This window comes from Onychostruthus taczanowskii, unplaced genomic scaffold (assembly GCF_017590055.1).
Source record: "Onychostruthus taczanowskii isolate IOZ18803 unplaced genomic scaffold, ASM1759005v1 scaffold47, whole genome shotgun sequence".
In the NCBI taxonomy this organism is placed as follows: domain Eukaryota; kingdom Metazoa; phylum Chordata; class Aves; order Passeriformes; family Passeridae; genus Onychostruthus; species Onychostruthus taczanowskii.
The window spans coordinates 3,020,282-3,039,576 of NW_024502236.1; the positions used below are offsets into that span (position 1 = coordinate 3,020,282).

Genomic DNA, 19,295 nt, shown 5'->3' on the forward strand with positions numbered 1-19,295 from the left:
TGATCCTGCTTGAGCAGGGAGGTTGGACCCATAGTGGTCCCTTCCCACCTGACCCATTCTGTGATTCTAAGAGAAATGAATGAGCAAACACTTGTCATTGATTTTATTAGAGAAGTATGCTTACCTTTTTTATTATTGTCCACACTATAAAATTCCTTTTAGATCAGATTATGTCTATACTTCTTAACACCTTAACAAGCTTCTTAACAAGCTAGGCACTTAACAAGCTTACACTTCTTAACAAGCTGGGCACTTTCCTTCTTCTCACACTGATTTTATCCTTCTCATTGGTAAGGACAGGAAATATGTGAATTATAGTGGAGAAAAAAAGTACTTCTATACCAATACCCAGCTCCAATGCTAATATAGAATAATAACTATCACTCATGGACCTTTTCTTTCTTTGTATTTAAAATCTTATCTGTTGTGTTTTCTTCTCAAAGACTGCAAAAGGGAATATGTTTCTATTCGGCTCATGCATTAGGCATGTTGGCAAAGTTCATTCTGCACAGTCTTTATTTATGGCTACGTGAAACAACACTTGACTTTTGTGTTTGCTACAGTGATAGGCAGAAAGAATTTTACACTTATGAAATGAACACACAAGGAGACTCAATTTATTCTTTTATGTATAATTTCCCAGAGGAGGACTATGCTCAATAAAATTCCCATTTAATTTTCAATATGATTGGTTATTCATAATTTGGACCATCATTATAGGTATGGTTTCATTTCTGAAATTAATTAAAAGCTCTGTATAATTTCTGATCATCTGTCTCAAATTGATGAACTTGTCCTTACCTCTCCAAATATTCATGTGTGGTACTGATTTTATCCTTATGTGAAAGCCCTATGATACTTTTTGAGCAACTGAAGAGAAAACATTATTAGACAAATTCCTAATATAATGTTAAGAGATGAAGCAAAACCTTCAGCCGTTCCTCAGTGTCTGCTAAAATAAAAAGCTCTACATGAATTATCATTTCCAATCTTGCTGAGGCATAAAAATATTTTTTTCCTCTTTTTAAAATGAAAACTTTTCATAAAATGGAATACCAACATCAAGGGAAAAAAACTATTGAAAGGCCTTTGAAAAAATAGATGATGATAAATGACATTTACCTCAGCTGAATGAAGTCAATAGCTAGCAGGGAACTTGGGAGATCCACTTATCTCTTCAAGTACTCAGTAATATATAAGGCAAGGAACCAGGAAGCTCATAAAAGTAGAGATAACAATGGTCAACCATATCCCCTTTCGCTTTTATTCACGTGATATCAAATTGTCTGTGGTAGTACAAACACAGTTTTCTGATTTAAAGTAGTTGTAGATAAGAACGGGTAAGGCAAGGTCCTATTTCCTTATGAAAGTATAGAGTAAAATGAAAGTATTGGATTAGCTACATCCAGTTGCTGTTTTTGAATTATTTGGATTGGTTTAGACTAGTTTGGATTAGTTGGATTGTGTCTAATTTAAAAATGAATTTTCTGTACTGGTTTTCTTCTCATGTAGTATTTTGAGATCAGTGATAAGAATTAGAAAGGGGGAATAAGTTGATAGTGTATTTTATTTTGTCTTCCTATTGTTGCTTACAAAGCAGTTCCATGTAAATCAATATTCAGTGTCACCCACATTTTGGCTCCGATTCTGTTTTTCAAATGTCATTCTGACAAATGTTCTTCATTATATCTTTACAGCTGCAGTTTGTGATGGAAAATTCATGTTGACTGGTTCCTCTGGGTTTTTTCACTCTATGAATTATCCAGAGCCATATAATGAAAACATTTTTTGCCAATGGATAATAGTGTAAGCAATTTTCCAATAAAATTGTACCTAATACTTTTTTGATTATGAGGTGATCTTGTTTCCTGCACAATAGTCTTATGCCATTTGCTTTTATTCCCAAATACCCCAGCATAGAAAATATGTAATACCATTTTCTTCTTCGTGTTTATGTAACTTTTCTTTAAAAACCTTCATGCATAAGCTCCATAACTATATCAATAATTTTTCCACTTACAAAAGTTCTTAGGTACAATTTTGAGAAATCTTGTGTGTTATATATATCCAGAGGAACATAAGTATACGTTCAAAATAAATCACATAAAATAATTGCAAGATTTTTTTTCCACAAAGGATTACATTAACTAGTAGTCTTCAGGTAATGGCTTTATATAATGTAATTCTTATTTAACAGAGTTTTCAAGAATTCCCTTGTCACTTAAGTTTAAAGGTTTCATATGTGAATTAAGAGTACCTGTGTACCTATGTAATTCAGAAATATATTTTAGAATTGCATAATTTATTGCACAGTTAATTGCATTTTACATAATGGCACAACATTCCTGTTAAACCTTAGTCACAATAAGTGGTTTTAGGGTTTTTCTAATCAAGGATATATGCCTACAGACAGGGACACTCTGTGCTTTTGACTCCCTTAGGCCAGGGAGAAAAAAGATAGCCACACTATATGACAAATCTCATCCAAAAGTACATATCTAAAAAAATTGGATGATCACAAGTTAGACAGTCCTAAAAATCCATCCTATGATGCTCAATTAAGAAGCTACTGCTTTAAAAGGCAGTAATTCTTATTATGGTTTCATAATAATGAATGTTCTTTGATTCTGAGAAGTATTAATTTGGCAGAAGATTTCAAAGGAGATTAAGAAATTGCTTTTAAAATTGCAAAAGATTTGAGCTTCTCATTCCAAAGGCTCCTTTGAAACTGCTAGGCTTTGATTTTGTTCAGAACTTTCATCTTCACCTTGAAATCCTGGTTTTCCTTCTGTTTAGTACATTTTTTTCCTTGTCATCCTTAGTGGTACTGTTCACTAGTAATTACTGACAACACCTGGCTTTAAGATACAGGTGTGCCCCAGGAAAAGAACAAGATTTTTTCTCTTCAGAATATGTCTGCCTTGTTCCTCATTTCCTGGCATTGCAGAATTTGAGCCCAGTAAATAAACATGGCCCCAGTGCCCTTCTCCCTTCTACACTCTTGGTGTTGCTCCAAGTGCTGCTATAGCTGCAAGAAGCATTCTGTTAGGTAGATATCTATACCAGGTATGTAGTTAGTAAAAAAATCATTTTGGAAAGAATCAGGAGCAATTGCAAATAATACGGTAGAAGTTCTGCAGATATGTGTAATTACAGATTGAAAAATGACAAAAGACAACCATGTGAATTTATTTTCCACTTAATTGCTTTAAGAAATCAGGAAACACTGAGAGTTAAGCCCTAAGAAATTCAAAGTAGTGCTCAAATTTTGTCTTTCTTTCAAACAGAGTTGTTTCCATGAGGGAACTTTTAGGTTTTCCAGTAACCTAAGTTTTTTATTATCCCTATAAAAATGTGTTAAGAGGCAACCTATAATACATCCGAGATTGGATTTTCTTGTACATGCCTTTGTCTAGAAATATTTCCCCATTACCTTTAGGAAGAGCTTTTTCATTTTCATGCCCTTTAACTCCAAATGAAGATCCAATCTACTCTCCTTAAAGAGCAATATGTGTAATATTTCCCTGAAAGTTTAGCTTCCTGAACCTTCCAACTATATGTTTTTTCTAACCAAAACTATTTCTTCCATCTGGAGAAATATAAAATTACAACAAGAACAAAAAAATTTAAAAGGCAAAATATCTAAGTATTTATTTCACACTTCTCTAGTTATCATTACTGATAAGCACCAGCAGATTGTTGTTAAAAGCTTATTTTCATTGAGTCTCTGAATTCTGAAAAAAAACCACATAGTGGTAGCTAAGCTGGTAGTGTTTTAGAATTTGGACTACCATATGTGTCTAGTGGAAAGGAAATGGGAGAAGAAATTAAATATACATTATTCATAGAGCATAACTATAGAAAAATAAGGCAAAGAATTTTTACACTTTACTTCAAGTGACTTCTGTCATTAAACTTTTCGTGTGATGATTTGGATTTGCAACAATTTCCCAAAGAGTGGGTTTGAGATCATCAAATCTGCATGCAAATCCTGTTTTTGTCATAAGAGGCAGTGTTTTGGACTTTCAGGAGAGAGATTTTGATATCTTGCTTTTCATATTGATATCTGGATACTGTTCCTCTGGATTTGGGAAGTCTACCTGAGCAGTGAGATATCTAAGAGTGACATGTACGAAAAAAGTGTTTGCAATTCAATGAGATGCAGAGGACAACAAAACCCAGCCAAAACCATCCAAAAAACCCCTTACAGAACTGATAATCACATTCTAGAGTTCAGAACATTCAGTTTCTAAAATGCACTTAACTCCAGTGCATAAAGGTGTGTGCACACTGTTACAAAAGGTTTATGTTCAATTCCTTTGGCAATTTTACAACTTAAAGTTAGACAAAAAGACCATCTCGATTAATAATCTTGATTGAAATAATTTCATGTTGCTTCTGAACTTATCATTCAAGCATTCAATGACTTCAATGACTTTATTGAAGTAAAATAATAGATTTTCAGTTTTGAGTTTATGTTTCTTTTGTTGCCTTAGAGTGCCTCAAGGGTTGTCCATTAAACTGAACTTCACTTCTTTTGAAACACAACCATATGCAGACGAGCTGAGTATTTTTGAAGGATTAGGACAAAACAAGGTTTTAAGAGGTAAGTTTTTTCAGCTAATAATATTCAAATCTAAGTGGTTAAATAAGCATTTTAAGGTATCAAAAGCTGCATGTGTATGTTTAAAAGGAAGACTGGATCTGCATAAAGTTACCCTGTTGGACAATTAGTCTCAATATACCCATCTGCCTTTTAATTTGACCAAATAAAACCCTTATACATTATGAAATTTCTACTTGCTTATTGACAACTTATTTGAATGATCTTCATAACTTCATCAGCCTCATGGTCTTGTGGGGTCCATGTTTCTTTGGAAATATATTGTCAGAAGTTCCTGTAATATCACATGCAATAATATAAAAGGAAATAATCTAAACCGAACAGGTAAGAGAATTGCTACAAAACTTCCTGAAAATACAAGTATTTTTAAATACATTGTTTTCCTCAGATCTTGAAATACTGATGATAACTTAACTCTGTCTCTATATTCTACTCTGAAAACTGGGATTGTACCCATTTTTTACAAGACTCAGTCTATACAGCTGAATTCCATCAGAGATGGAAAACATCTTCTGAAGATAGACTATAGGAAGATAACTATATCAGAAAGATATATTATTCTTTATCCTTATTTTTGGAAATAGGTAGAGAATGAGAATGAGAAATGGCAAAAGACTAGCTGATATCCATATTGGTGGACATGAGAGATGGAATGTGCAGAATATTTATATGTCAGCCAAACAGCTAAATACTCCAAGAGTTTGAAGCTATTGTAGCAGGATTGCAGTACAACATGAAAATCATTCCTTAAGACTCAATAAACTAATCCAGTGTGGTTTTGTGAAAACACTGGAAATTTTAATGTGCCTGTGATTATTCTCTCTCTGACTGTATCGTTTCTTTTATTTGTTTTCAGCTTCTCTGTCAGGGACCAAACTTGAAACAATTTACATTTTTTCTCATGAGGCTACAGCACAGTTTATGTCTGATTATTCAGAGAATTATAATGGCTTTAATGCAACATACACTGCATTTAATGCGAGTGAACTAAACAGTAAGTGGGGTGGGTGTGTGTGTGTGTGTGTGTGTGTGTGTGTGAGTGTGTTTGGTTTTTTTGTTTCTTTTTTATCCCAAAATTTTAATGAATCTACACTTTCAGTTCGAGTAAATGGCAGTGGAAAGGGAAGCATCATTTTCTGGCCTTAGCCCAATGACTAGATCCACTCTGAATAAACTCATACTGTTTTAAATATCAAACAAATTATTTCTGTAAGGCCATTCACAGGTGTACAGGCCTGTATCTAGCAGTAGGGCGATGTCTTACTGTGTAAATAAAACTGTGTCTGCACCTCCATCAGATTCCTCTCAGCCAGTTTGTTCACTGAACTGACCACCATATCTTTATAAAATAAAATGTTCAGAGCAACATTTAGAAATAGCATTCAGGAAAATACCTGCTTCAGTAAATAGGCCTTAAGAAAAGTCTGGATGAGATAAATCTACAGTGACAACAAAATGCAGCAATATGACTCACGCTTTGGTAATTGGATAAGTGAAGGCTTCTTTAGCTGCTAAATTTGAGCAGGAGGTGAGCAGGGAATGAGGCTGGGATGGGATATGCTGCAGGAAGCATCCACAGGATCAGAAAGTCTGAAATATCATGAGAACAAAAGTGATGAGGATGCTGCGGCAAAGCCATGTGATCAAAGGAGCAAATGAGAAGGAAAGGGGCATCCCAGGGCCATGGAGCACAGCACTCTGCTCTAATGGTGAGCCCTTTCTGCTGGAGCAATCCAGGCCTTGGCAAAGAAAAGAGGAAATGAAGGATCAGAAATGAAGGCTGGTGAATGAATGCAAGAGTATGTTGGGCTACCCTTCAAAAATAGTGTTTGATTAACAAGTACAAACACACTTATTTGAGTAATTTTGTTGCATTGCATAAAGAGGAAATTAAGTCAGTGTGGGCTGGTTTACAAACATATTTAAAATTGACATTATTCATCACTCCTTCCCATGTAATTCTAAGAAAAAACTTACCATCTCTGTCATCTTTTATTTACTAGAAGTTCTTATTCACAGATTATGAGAAAATCAATTGCACTTTTGAAGATGGCTTTTGTTTCTGGATACAAGATTTAGATGATGATTCAGACTGGGACAGAGTTCACGGTCCTACCTTTCCCTTGATGACTGGTCCTGAATTTGATCATACATTTGGCAACTTGTCAGGTAAGATCAAAAAAGTGGCTTTAAGATTAAAGGAAAAACTTGATTTAGCTTATATCACTGCATTATGGATTTGTCATAGTGGTATTACTAGGATGTTGTAGTATTCTACCACAAAAAATGTCAGGACTACCAGATAAAATGTTTTATCCTTCTGATTGCCCTCTTGTGGAAACATAACAAAACTAAAAGGAAAAAGAACAGAATATGTAAAATTATTTAAGTGTGAGGTACTAAAAAATTCAATGCTTTTATTACACCAAAATGCCTTATCTGAGAAAGGAATTTCTATAGGGAAAAAATGTTATAGGTCAAAAACCTGTATGTTTAACTTGAGGGGAAAAAAGTATAATTAGTATTATTAGGCAAATCACTTCTGTTTCACCCCTCTCTACTGCTGACATCCTCAGGTTTGTCACAAAATAATTTTGATTTAAATAAAGTTGACCTGCAGTTTGCAGGAAGCATCTGTGTCCCTAGTTACTGCACAGCAAACACACCAACTGTGCCAAACACACAAACACTCCAGTAACTGTTACAGTTGAATAACATAATTGGAAAAGTGGTCATATCAAAAGTGGTATTTATTTAAAGAGACAATGCTGATAGGAATTGGATTTTGAATGCATCATGAATCCTTATACCAGCATTAGACTCTATAAGGTTTTTTCTGCTTCAACAATAAAGCCAAACAATCACTCTCTCAGCTGATTTGTCAGTCCAGCTAAAACCAGATAAAATACAAATTGGATCTTGCAATGGTTATATGTATTCTATGCAAGACTTACATAAAATTTATTCAGTGACAAATAAGTGGAAAAATTGCAAATTATTCTGAAAGAAGTTACTCCTGGGAAAAGATAAATAGTATTCTGCACTTTATTAGATAGAAATTATTCACCCCTCTCTGAGTTAATGCACATTTTCCTAAACATCTTCAGAACACTGTTTTGTCTTCCCACTTGGCTTCTAGAATGCAAATCAGATGAAAGAATGTAAAATTTGTTTAACAAAACACTTGACAATGATCTCTCTCTCAAAAATATTAATCCATTTTAGGTGCTCTCTCTTTTTCCTGTGCCAAGTCTAAGCTGACATATGTAATGTTCCTATGTGTAATGTTATTATTGTGTTGCATATTTAAATTTCTGTGACCATTATTTCGACTAAATTGCATCATAAATATCAAGCTATTACATTCAGTGAAACTTTTTTTTTTATTTTTTCTGCTCCTGAAAAGTAAAGGCCTTAATACACATTCAAAATTGATACTGAATGTTCAGAAAATTGATGAAACAAAGACAGAGAACTGTCCCTTTGACTATATGAAGAACTTTTTTCTTTAAGTTAGACACCGTGTCTATTCTACTGCAGGCTCTCTAAGTCAAGAGAGGAAATTAAAAGCCTGATTCATATTTCAGATGAATGTTCAGGAATTTTAGCTTCCCACATGAAAAAACTAAATAATCTGGAAGTATAAGTAACAGAATACAGTGTATATAATTTAATTAATATAATTATAGATATATTAATTTGAAAATTCTATTAATATAATAGTTGCATATATATGTATTAGTTAGATAGAAGAAAAGACGAGTTTACACCCATTATTTGAATAAAGCAAGAATTTTATTTAAAAGCTGCCTAAGTTTGCATTTCTTATGACAAATCCCAGTGCTTCTCTTGCCTTCATAAGGCAAGAAGAAGTCCAAATTCCCAGCTGCAACAAATTATCTCAGAAAAAACTACAAACCCAATTTCACAAATAAAAGGGAGTTTGTTTGTTTATAATGCCTCACCTTGCTATAAAATATTCACATAGTCATTCTCTCACTCTTAACACATAATCCATATTTCCCATTGTCATTTGTAGATACAAATTATGAAAATGTTGGGAAAATCACAAGCAATATCAAATAGGAAGACATTTTTATAAAGGCAGGAGAATTGCTGCCTTCACTGAATATAAGGCAGGATTCCCACTGACTTGGAAAGGACTAGTTTCACATTGCATATCTAGTTATGAGTGTCCAAGAAGCTTAAAAGCTCAATTTAATATGTCATTGACTGATGAATATATCTTGGGATAATCACTCACATTTACTGTGTCGGAAATCTTCCAAATCATGCAACACTATCTGTGCTTGATGTAATTTTTAATATAAAAACTCTAATTCAATAAGAAAAAAAGTAAAAAATAAATTTCTTCTGTCCTGGCTAAAGTGTGACCATTATCTTGCAGGATTTTATATTTCAACACCCATTGGACTTGGACTCATAGAAGAGCGAGTCCGGATTCTGAGTTTGCCTTTGGTCCCTTCAGAAACGTATTGCCTAAGCTTTTGGTATTGTTACATAATTCCTAAACCTGTATTTTGTTTAAGAATATACCTAAAGAGCTTTCTTTCATTTAAAATATGAATCCCACTCAGCATGCCAGCAACACCAGCCTGGTTCTGTTTGGATTTCCACAATCAGTCTCAGTTCCAGGCCTGAAGTTTAACTCCTTCATAGCTTTGACTTTTGCAGTTAGCTATAATGTATTTTCTTTTTCACCCTGCATCCAATTTTCATTTCTATACAAAAATGATATTAAGAATCCCTGAAATGTTTTTTGTTATGAAGCTTAACTAGGCCTCTACTCTTCCAGGTGTAATTTAAACATACAATTAATATTATTTTCATGCTTGCTTCAAATTAATCCTAATTTTATAAAACATTATAAAATAAAAAGAGCAACATTTTTTCATGGAATCTGACTTTGTTCTAGTAAAACCAAAATGCTTTTTCCCTCTAGGTATTTCATGTATGGGGATAATGTTTACCGTTTAAGAGTTAGCATAAGTGATGAGCGTGGTCAGGAAAAGATAATTTTTGAGAAAGAAGGAAACTATGGAAACAACTGGAATTATGGACAAGTAACTTTAAATGAAACATCTGATTTTAAGGTTTGTTAAGCTGCTTTTTTTATTATTTTTTCATTTATTTTAGCTAAACTGATATCAGAGACTCCTGTGAAATGACCCCAAAATTCCACTGTTCCAAAGATAATACTTAGTATCATTTAAAGATGTCTGCTATCAAATAAATATTAGCATGCAGAGATTGGAATCCCCATTTGAATTCTCACAGCCCCTTTTCCCTACTCTGGAATTTAAAGTATTAATATTTCAGAAAACATGATCATTGTCAAGGAACAATGAATGCTATCATGAGAGCTTTCCACAAAACAAGTGTTCAAAGCCTATCAAAATCTGCTGTGGGATATAAAATCTTGATAGTCAGGGTGATGTGAAGCATTTAGCCACAAGAAGATTTAAATTTAAATTGCTTCAGATTGTGGATCAGTGTTTTCACTAATTACTTACAGATTAATCCACTGAAAGTGTGTTGCGGATGGAAGTGGTTTTGATACCACATGATTAACAACTGACTTGACTTATCTGTAAACAAAAGGAGGAGGTTTATTCCAGACAATTCTTTCAGCATCTCTCTTTTGGAAACAATTCCTTTTTATAGGTATTTGGGATGATTTGCCCTGTTACAGTAGTTTTGAATGATTTCTGGCAAGCACTGCTAGAAAGATGCATTTAACATCTGAGGAAATAAATGCATCTGTGACCAGGCTGCATCAGATTTCCAGGAAATATGTAACCACATATGATCTCTAGAAGATTGCTAAACCTAACTGTAGTTCACCAGCACTAACTCCTTATTTGCAGGATTACTTTAAATATGTGAATATTAAAGAGCCATTAAGAACAAATGAGATTAATTTTAGCTTTTTGTGCCATTAGTGCAGGAGAAGTTTGGGCTGATGAGCAATGCAGAATTGTTTTTAAAATTACATTTTAAATATGTGTATATATAAAAAGCAAAGGTATTAAATATTTTTGAATCAAGTTCATCATTTAAATAAAGAAGCTACTACATTCCTTAGAATGATCCACTCAGTTTGCATAGTGCTGTTCTGTTTTGTGAGAAATTCTGTCTCATCCCCAATGCCTTCCCCTGAGTGTAGCACCAGTGTAGATTACAGTGAAAATAAGAGCATTAAAGAAAAGACAGAATGGTACAGGGTAGGAAGCTGAAAATGGCTCATTAAATTATAAAATTCTGATTTTTTTTCCTGAATTCAGGTTATTTTTGATGCCTTTAAAAGGCGTGGTCCCAGTGATATTGCCTTGGATGACACTGGCCTGACGAAGGGAAAGTGTAATGAAGACAATTATGTAGAGCCAACTGTGAGGCCAACTGCTGCTACCACCCCATTAGTTCCCAGTAAGTAAACACCAAATCACTGTTGATTTCCTACTGCTGTATTTGTGTTTGAGTGGGTCAGAATTTTCAACCTCAGTTTTATAAAATCTTGAGCATTATAATGTTATCTTCAGGATAACACACTAAGATCAAGTTCCATGCCTCTCCAGACAGGTTGTACAGCTTGATCCATACCCTTCCAGCTGCAGAGTATTTTAGACAAAAGCACAGAGGTTTAAGCTTCCTCAAAACATTCCAGTTTCACAGAGCTAAACAGGAACATCTCACAGCAAAAAAACCCAGAGAAAATACCTGTAACTATCCTCATAAATCTGGATAACTTATATAAAAGAGAGAAGAAACATGGTATATGATGTTAAACAAGTCCAAGCACTTTCAAAGCAAAAAACAAGTATAAATAGAGCTTATAGAAAAAAATCATTAAAATATCAGATGGGGCTTGCTTTGTAATTTATTCTGCAAGTGGATGAAATTTTGGAAAAAAATATTTCTACAAAAGGCCTATTCAGATATAGCTTCAAATCATTAAAGCAAACATTGAACATGTTCCAGGACTGCATTATATTAGATTTGCTGTGCCTTTCAAAGCACAGCTGGTTTCTCTCTTGACAACATAAAAAAACTTTAAAAATGTCTAAATGGTCTAAAATTAAAATAATAGTAAGACTGTTCACATTGTATCCATGTTGAAACACTGTATAGTATTGTTATTCTCTCAAATCTGTCACCTCCAAATCTACTGCATCAGGACAGGTAAGCAAAGCCTTCTAAATGGAAGAGTAAAATGCAGTTTTAGAGCTCCATCATGAGACACAGGGAGATAAAGTTCAACAAGGTGTGTCTGTCAGCAAAATGAAATTTTAATAACAGTAGTAATTTCAGTCATATTTTCTCAAAATGAGTTTTAGAATTCAATAGCGGTTTTTATTAAAGTAGTCTTGTGGAGAGATGCTGATGTCTGCCCCCTCCAGCTAACCTTCAGGTTATGGGTAAACACACCTCACAAATTAGCACCAGTCTAATGATTAGTGGGAGAACAACCCTGTGGTAAACAGTAGCTGAGTGCTTCTGAGAAACACCAAAGGAATAGCAAACTATAGATCTCTACCCAGTGCATGGTCATAAACTTTTAGCATTCAAAAAAGGGAAGTGGTAATATGGCTTATAACTCCTTATGAAAGAGATTAAAGAGATCCATGATACAAAACGACAGTCTAAGCTGTTGCTGGGGAAAAAATAACTTGCTTTCATAATTTTAATGGCACATGCTGCTACATGCTATCTGTAACCTGATGGAAAAAAAAAAAAAGTGAATGTTATCAATCATCTTCAAAGAAGTACGAAATTACTTTGATGAATGTGTGCAAGCTTACTAACACTAATGATTTCACTACAAATGTCATATCCATAAGCAAGACATAAAAGAATTTGAGCTGAGTCAATTTCTTTTACTAGAATTAGAGCTTCAGTACAAGTCACTGGCATCATTCACAGTGCCACAAAAGCTCCTTGAAATGTAAAAAAGGGCATTTCTGATGGTGGCATGGAAAAGCCAGATTTGCTTTTGTCTTTTGTACAAGTCTGTCACCTTTCACTTTCATCTAAAACAAAGATTGCTTTCATCTTCCTGTTAATTTGTAATCTATCTTTTAACACAAACAATGGTGTGGAAAAGACAGTGTACACTCCACACTTATGTCAATATAAACTGAAGTTTTGGCAAAAGCACAGAGATACAGGTCATATATCATTTCTAAAATGTTGGGAAAGTCATCTGTTGTACTCAGCCAAGATTGTTGGTAGTGATTACTGCTTGGTTCTCTAATAAGTAACAGCTGTATGAATAACTCCATGTGAATTTATGTTCAAAGATCACTGGAAACTTTTAAAACATTATTTCAGGACATGAGTAAATTCAATTTCTTTTCTCATTTTTCCATGCTAGACAAAGATCACTACTAATGTGCCTTATATGTAGTCAAGACCAGATCAGATTTCACATGCCATAATATTCCATTTAAAAAACCCAATGTAATCTTTATCTGTCGTCCATGGTATTTATAGAAAATAATCTTCCTTGTGAGCCATATGGCTGAAACGTAATATACTTATTAGTCAGGATGAGATTGTTAACAGTTCCTTTTCCTTTCTGAGCTTTCAACTTTTCTTGCCAGGAGTGATTCAGTGACATAGAAAGTTCTAGAAAATGTATGTTGTGAGGAAGTTCAAGTTTTTCTTGGTTTAGGGGGTTTTGGATTGTTTTTTTTTTAGCTTTCTCCCAGTGGGATTGAGTGGTCAGACTTGGACTTGTAGATTATGCAGTCCCCAACCAAAGGGCTCAGAGTGTGAAATCAGACATCATGGCATGCAAATTTGAGCCATAAGGGGTGGGGAGGAGAGAATTAAAGTTTAGCCAAAATCTGAGAGTTTAAAAAAAAGAAAAAATAAAAGAAAACACAACAATTTTACTTCAAGGAATAAAACATTTTAAAAAGAACAAAAAAAAAAAAAAAAAAAAAAAAAAACCAAAGAAGGTAAAGCTGTTTTCCCTTAACTACAATTTCCTGAAGCAAGTGGAGAAGCACTATTCATTTTTGAATGAAGTAATTGTGAAAAACAAAAATGGGAAAACAGCAAAGTTCATCCTCATGGTTCATTTAATCATTCTGATGGCTAAAATGAAAAGAAATAATATTTCTCTATATCAAGTAAAGTGTTTGAACATTAAGCTGACATATTTGGGATGTAAAACCACCATCAAAATTAGAATTGAAACAGAATATTGACTATATAAAGAACAGTTAGCTGTGTCCATGTTGTGAATGCATGTTTATGTGTGTACATAGATCTACTATGTTTGCTTTTACATAAATTTTATTAATTTTTACCTGTAAATACATACACATCTTTATGACAAAGGTCTTTCCTACTAGAACAGTTGTTTTAAGGAAGAAGCAAATGGCTGGTTTAACCACTGACAAGGTTTAGCTGTTAAAGGTTTTGGGGTCCTGAAGAAAAGAAAGGAACGGTTTGTGGCTTTTTGCTGAAAGTTTACTTGCTAGATGACAAAAGGAGCTTTAGATTTGAGTATCTGTACTGATGCTGCAAGAACAATTTCTCCAACAAAAGAGTGGTCAGTCATGGGAAGGACTACCCTGGGAGGTGGTGGAGTCACTGTCCCTGGAGGTGTACGGGAAGGAGCTAAACGGGGCACTCAGGGCATGGTCTGGTTGACAAGGTCCTGTTGATCAGTCAAAGGCTGGACTCAATGGTCTCAGAGGTCTTTTCCAGCTTTAATGATTCTGTGATTCTGAGGCAGATCAGATAACAAGAAAGGCATACAAGCAAAGTGCATGAATTGGTTGTATTCGGAGGCCTCTCATATTCTCTAGCTTTCTTTATTACTGTAAATGAGATATATGACTGTATCACATTCTTCTCTTAATATTTCTGTTATGGTTACAGTGTGCAGACCAATAATCATGAATATTACTTTCAGAAATTATCGTTGTTACCACAGATTAAAAGATTAAGACAGCAGGTTAATTATGTTTTTGAAATGTTGTCTTTTTCAGCTGACTGTGGAGGGCCGGTTGAACTCTGGGAGCCAAACAATACATTCAGCTCTGCAAATTTTCCAAACAATTACCCTAACTTAGCGTTTTGTAAGTAATTCTTTTCCAAATCTTCAAGAGAAGTTTAACCATAGAAAAGTAGAGATACTAAATCTGCTTTTCCAACTCTGACACTGTCAAACAAAACAAAAAAAAAAAAAAAAAACCAAAGATCCAAGGTATATACAGTAGGATCTTTTAATTGTATTCTATGTGGTACTGAGCAGAAGCTAAAGAAACACATGCCAGGGGATTAAAAAGGGATGAAGACAAGCATAATCCAATGGAACAGGTCCAGACAGGCCAATTCATTCCTGGCGATTATGTCAAATGTTTTATGTCAATGCAGCAGCATACAAGGTGATGAAAGTCCCCATTTTACCATAACCTGGTGTATTATATGTGCATGCATTTTGTAAAGAATCCTCTATTTATTGTTTCTTAACATACTAGTGAGAAGACATTGCTATTCCACTGATGTTACTTGATTTAGATTAAATGAGAGCTGGCAAAAGTGAATGCTTCAAGGTAGTTCACTATGTCTTGTTGATGGATAAAGCAAGGAAGAGAGCATTGTCATGGCTTCTTAATGAAATTTTAATTATTTATTCCTTCAATCCTGGAGAATTGTGCTGCTATGGCAATCATAAGAGTTGTCGTTTTGTGTTTCTGTTCTGCTTGAGATATGGCTCACTTTTCCAGGATTCATTCCACAAGTACCCAAATGAGATTCCTGCTAGTGAGAAAATTCTTTTCACTCCATGAGAATATTTTTTTTTACTTTCTTTACAATATTTCTATAGTATCCACACTTAAATATGAGAAAGTATAAGGCTAAACAGAAACAAAGACCTATTTTAACTTCAAAGACAGGCTTCTGTGACTGATTATAAAAATTATCTTACTATCAAATGAGACTTAAGTGACAAGACCATTTGTCACATTGCCACTGTCAGAAAATAATGAGATTTACTACCCTGGGGAAACTCAAAGCTGACATGAATGATTAAAAACACACGTGTATATGTTGCAGAAGCCTAAAATTAGTTTTCAAAAATGTTTTAAGAATAAGAAACTATAGAATTTTTGATCTTGACAGCTTTTAAATACAAGATTTAAACTTTCGAATTTCTTGGGTGATTATTAACAATTTAGGAGATCCCCTACCCCCCACCCCCCGCCCCCAAAGCCCTTCAAGAGGAAAATGGCAGAGTGAATGTAACTACTGAAAAGGTGATTTGTATGTGTGTGTGTGTGTTACTATTTTCCAGGTGTGTGGTACTTGAATGCTGAGAATGGAAAAAACATCCAACTTCATTTTCAGTTTTTTGATCTGGAAAATATTAATGATGTGGTTGAAATCAGAGATGGCAGAGGACCAGATTCCTTACTTTTGGGCAAGTAGCAGCAGTGGGTACTAAAATGAATGTAATCAGACAGCTGGAGAAAACTGTTGGATATAATATCATGGAAATGAAATTCCTTTCATTTCATTTGCATTTTTTGGGCCTCATTTCAGAGGAAATTCAGAGGAAAAATTGAGAAAGCATACTTCATGTGACATCAGGTTTCCAAAACATTTGCACACACTCAGCTCTCTTTGCAATCCATGTGAAATTAACTTCTCAGTGAATCAGACTGTTTATGTGTGTGGACAAACAGATGGAAAATCTCTCAGCTGAACCTTATAGTTCTATGCTGATTAGTCAAATCTGGTGTTGGGGTCTGACCACGGCAGTCTGAGTTAGGTTTGGGAGAGCAGCTACATCCCTGTGGTGGCAGTATGTGCTTTTGAACCCAGAACATTCTGAAATAGATATGAATAAAATAAGTTGAATGTACTCATGTTTTCCTGGTGAATAGCTGTCTACACAGGGAAAGGCCCACTGCCAGACGTCTTCTCTACAACAAACCAGATGACAGTCATCCTCCAGACTGACAAGTCTTCAACTGGGAAGGGATTTCTTGCAAACTTTACTACTGGCTACCATCTAAGTAAGCATCTGAACCTTTGTATTTAAGAGGTTAAACCAGTGGCCAAATGTATTTCAGAAAATGTGGGGAGTACAAAGTGACTCTTAGCACTTTCTCAGTATCAAAAATGCAAATGTTAAAGAGAAAAAGGCTGGTCACTTATCTGTACTTTATATTTCCTGGCAGGAAAAGTGATGGGTTTGTTTCTTAGTGTAATTGGAGCAATGTCTAGATCATGTGCAACTCTGTGATATTATGCGGAAAATTGACTCAGTATTTTGACCAAAATATTTTCAGATGTTAAGAGGGCAAATAGTAACTATTCCCTATAAAAATCCCAGTAAAAAGCACCACTTTTAAAATAATTTCAGGGTGTCATTAAAGTATGTTTAAATGCATTTGTAAAATATTTAATATTGATAACATGTACTAGAAGAGAAAATATACCACTGCATGTGGTAACTCTGATCAATATTTGTACTATGGTCCTTCTTGCATCTCCAAAAATTTGGTCTTCAGTGTGTGAATAATCTGAGAAGAACTAGTCTCTTAAATATTTGGACAGCAGTGTTTCTGGTTCCAGCCAGATCCCTTCTGAAAGACTCCTGATTTTTCTTGGGGACTGCAATTGGACTTGTCACTCATAATTCAGCAATCAACTCACCAAAAAATGCAAAATTAAGCATAATGCAAATTACAAGGAACAGTAATAAGCTTAGCAGGACAAATAATTATACAAACTCTAGGCCAAATCTTGACTGAATTAATTAGAGGCTTTGTATTACTTCTGTGGAAGTCTGACAGGACAAAAACAGAGAAAAAAAAAGCAGTATATATTGAGAGATATGTGAAGTACTGTGCACTTGCATGAACAGAAGATCAACCAGGATCTACGCCGTTTTTCTTACTTTAACTCTCAGAAATGCCAAGTTTGTCCCAGCTTGTTTAGTCAGGGGTAGATTTTTCATGGATTCACAGTAGTAACAATAATATTACTTTTCTTAATATTTTTTAAAATCTTCACCTTTGGTCTACATTTGTAAAATTAATTCTGTTTAATCCCATTGTGCAACATTGAGATGTTAGTTTAAATGTCCATATGACAATTTTACTGCTTCTTGTTCTGCCTTCTCAATCACATTTATTCAGTCCAACAACTCTCTGCCTTTTTCTTTATTAGCTGGTTCAGCAACTTTGCTGGGCCAGCCTTGCCCATACTTTGTAAAATTAAAATTAAGCTTAACAAGGAAGAATTCGCTGAGTTACCATTGCCAGTTCTGTTTAAATATATTTTAAATATTCCATTTGCAAAAGAATTATGCTTATTCATCATCTTTGCAGCCAAAGGAGAGAGGCTAATATCATTAGCATGCAGGCTTAAGGACAAAAGGATTGTCAGTAAATAAATTAACTTTAAAAGAAAATCAGATTTTTCTTTGTGTTTTATTTTTTCTATGAAATATTGATTTTTGGAAAAGTAAGAATTATTTGAACAGAAATAATTTTTGGCTGGATGCAATATAATAAAAACACTTTCAATTAAGAACTAAGTTCTCTGTAATATCTGTCATTAGTTATGGACATTGAATGTGTGAAGATCTGGTTCAAGCTTTTTATAAACCATATTCTTCTGCTTCCATTTGGTACAAACCATGTTGATTGATGAATGAATCATTTTGTAAGAATATTAAAAATTCAGAAGTAAAGCAATTCTATTTCTATACATAAGACTTCTAGATAATTAAATTTCTGTCAGTATGTCCAGGAAAGTAAAATAAACAATTTTTTGAATTTAAGTTTATGCCTGTATATTTCCTCTAATACAAATGAAGCCATTAAAAGTACACTTTGGCTGCAGAAAGAATTATAACTTTACATTTACTCTCTCCCTCATTTGTTTTTATTGTATAACTGATTCTGAAGTAGCTTAATCCTACTTTTCTGAACACTTTCCTCATTCATCCAGTTTACTTTTGTTTCTTCCACCTTTCCTAACAAATACATTTCAGAAGGAGACTCAGCTCTCATTGCCTCTTTGCTCATATGCTTGACTTGACAGAGTTAAAGTCTCTAAAATTTGTGAAAGTACTGAACATTTGACATTTGAAATCATTAGTCACTTTTGACAGGATTTGACTTTTCACTCCCATGTTTATCACTTGCAATGGAAGACTACTAACTGAGCAACACTAGCTAGAGCAGAAAGTACAAGGCAGAGTACCACAGATTTCATTCTTAATTATCTTCTACTTACCTGAAAATTATATTTATTTTGAAAGAGAAATGGATGGAAAGAAAAGGAAATCAAAGGCTCTTCATACTATCTACACAGTTTTCTTCAGGGGAACTGTAAAATCTCCTGTGAACATCAACCTTTCTCACAACCACAGATTAATTTTCCTCTCTTGTTTCCCTTTAGGGGCTTGCAAAGTTGATGAGCATCAGTGCGGTAGTGGGAAATGCATCCCATTGCACAACCTGTGTGACCACGTACCTCAGTGTGAAGATGGCTCTGATGAAGCAAAATGCAGTAAGGTTTTCTTCATACACAGAAATCATAGAATCATTTAGGTTGGGAAAGATTATTAAGATCATCAATTCAAACCATAAATCCATCACTGCCAAGTTCAATGATA

The 19,295-nt window shown here is 34.2% G+C and overlaps 1 protein-coding gene across 1 annotated transcript in view; it reads left to right on the forward strand.

Annotated features, from left to right (window-relative positions):
- TMPRSS15 (transmembrane serine protease 15) overlaps positions 1-19,295 on the forward strand; it is a 53,584-nt gene that overhangs the window by 18,676 nt on the left and 15,613 nt on the right. The window contains exons 9-19 of the mRNA XM_041414788.1: positions 1,698-1,806; positions 4,497-4,606; positions 5,481-5,618; positions 6,644-6,793; positions 9,033-9,135; positions 9,588-9,738; positions 10,930-11,071; positions 14,647-14,736; positions 15,957-16,082; positions 16,549-16,680; positions 19,079-19,189. Coding sequence (XP_041270722.1) covers positions 1,698-1,806; positions 4,497-4,606; positions 5,481-5,618; positions 6,644-6,793; positions 9,033-9,135; positions 9,588-9,738; positions 10,930-11,071; positions 14,647-14,736; positions 15,957-16,082; positions 16,549-16,680; positions 19,079-19,189 — 1,362 coding nt within the window. The remainder of the gene's footprint in view (positions 1-1,697; positions 1,807-4,496; positions 4,607-5,480; positions 5,619-6,643; positions 6,794-9,032; positions 9,136-9,587; positions 9,739-10,929; positions 11,072-14,646; positions 14,737-15,956; positions 16,083-16,548; positions 16,681-19,078; positions 19,190-19,295) is intronic.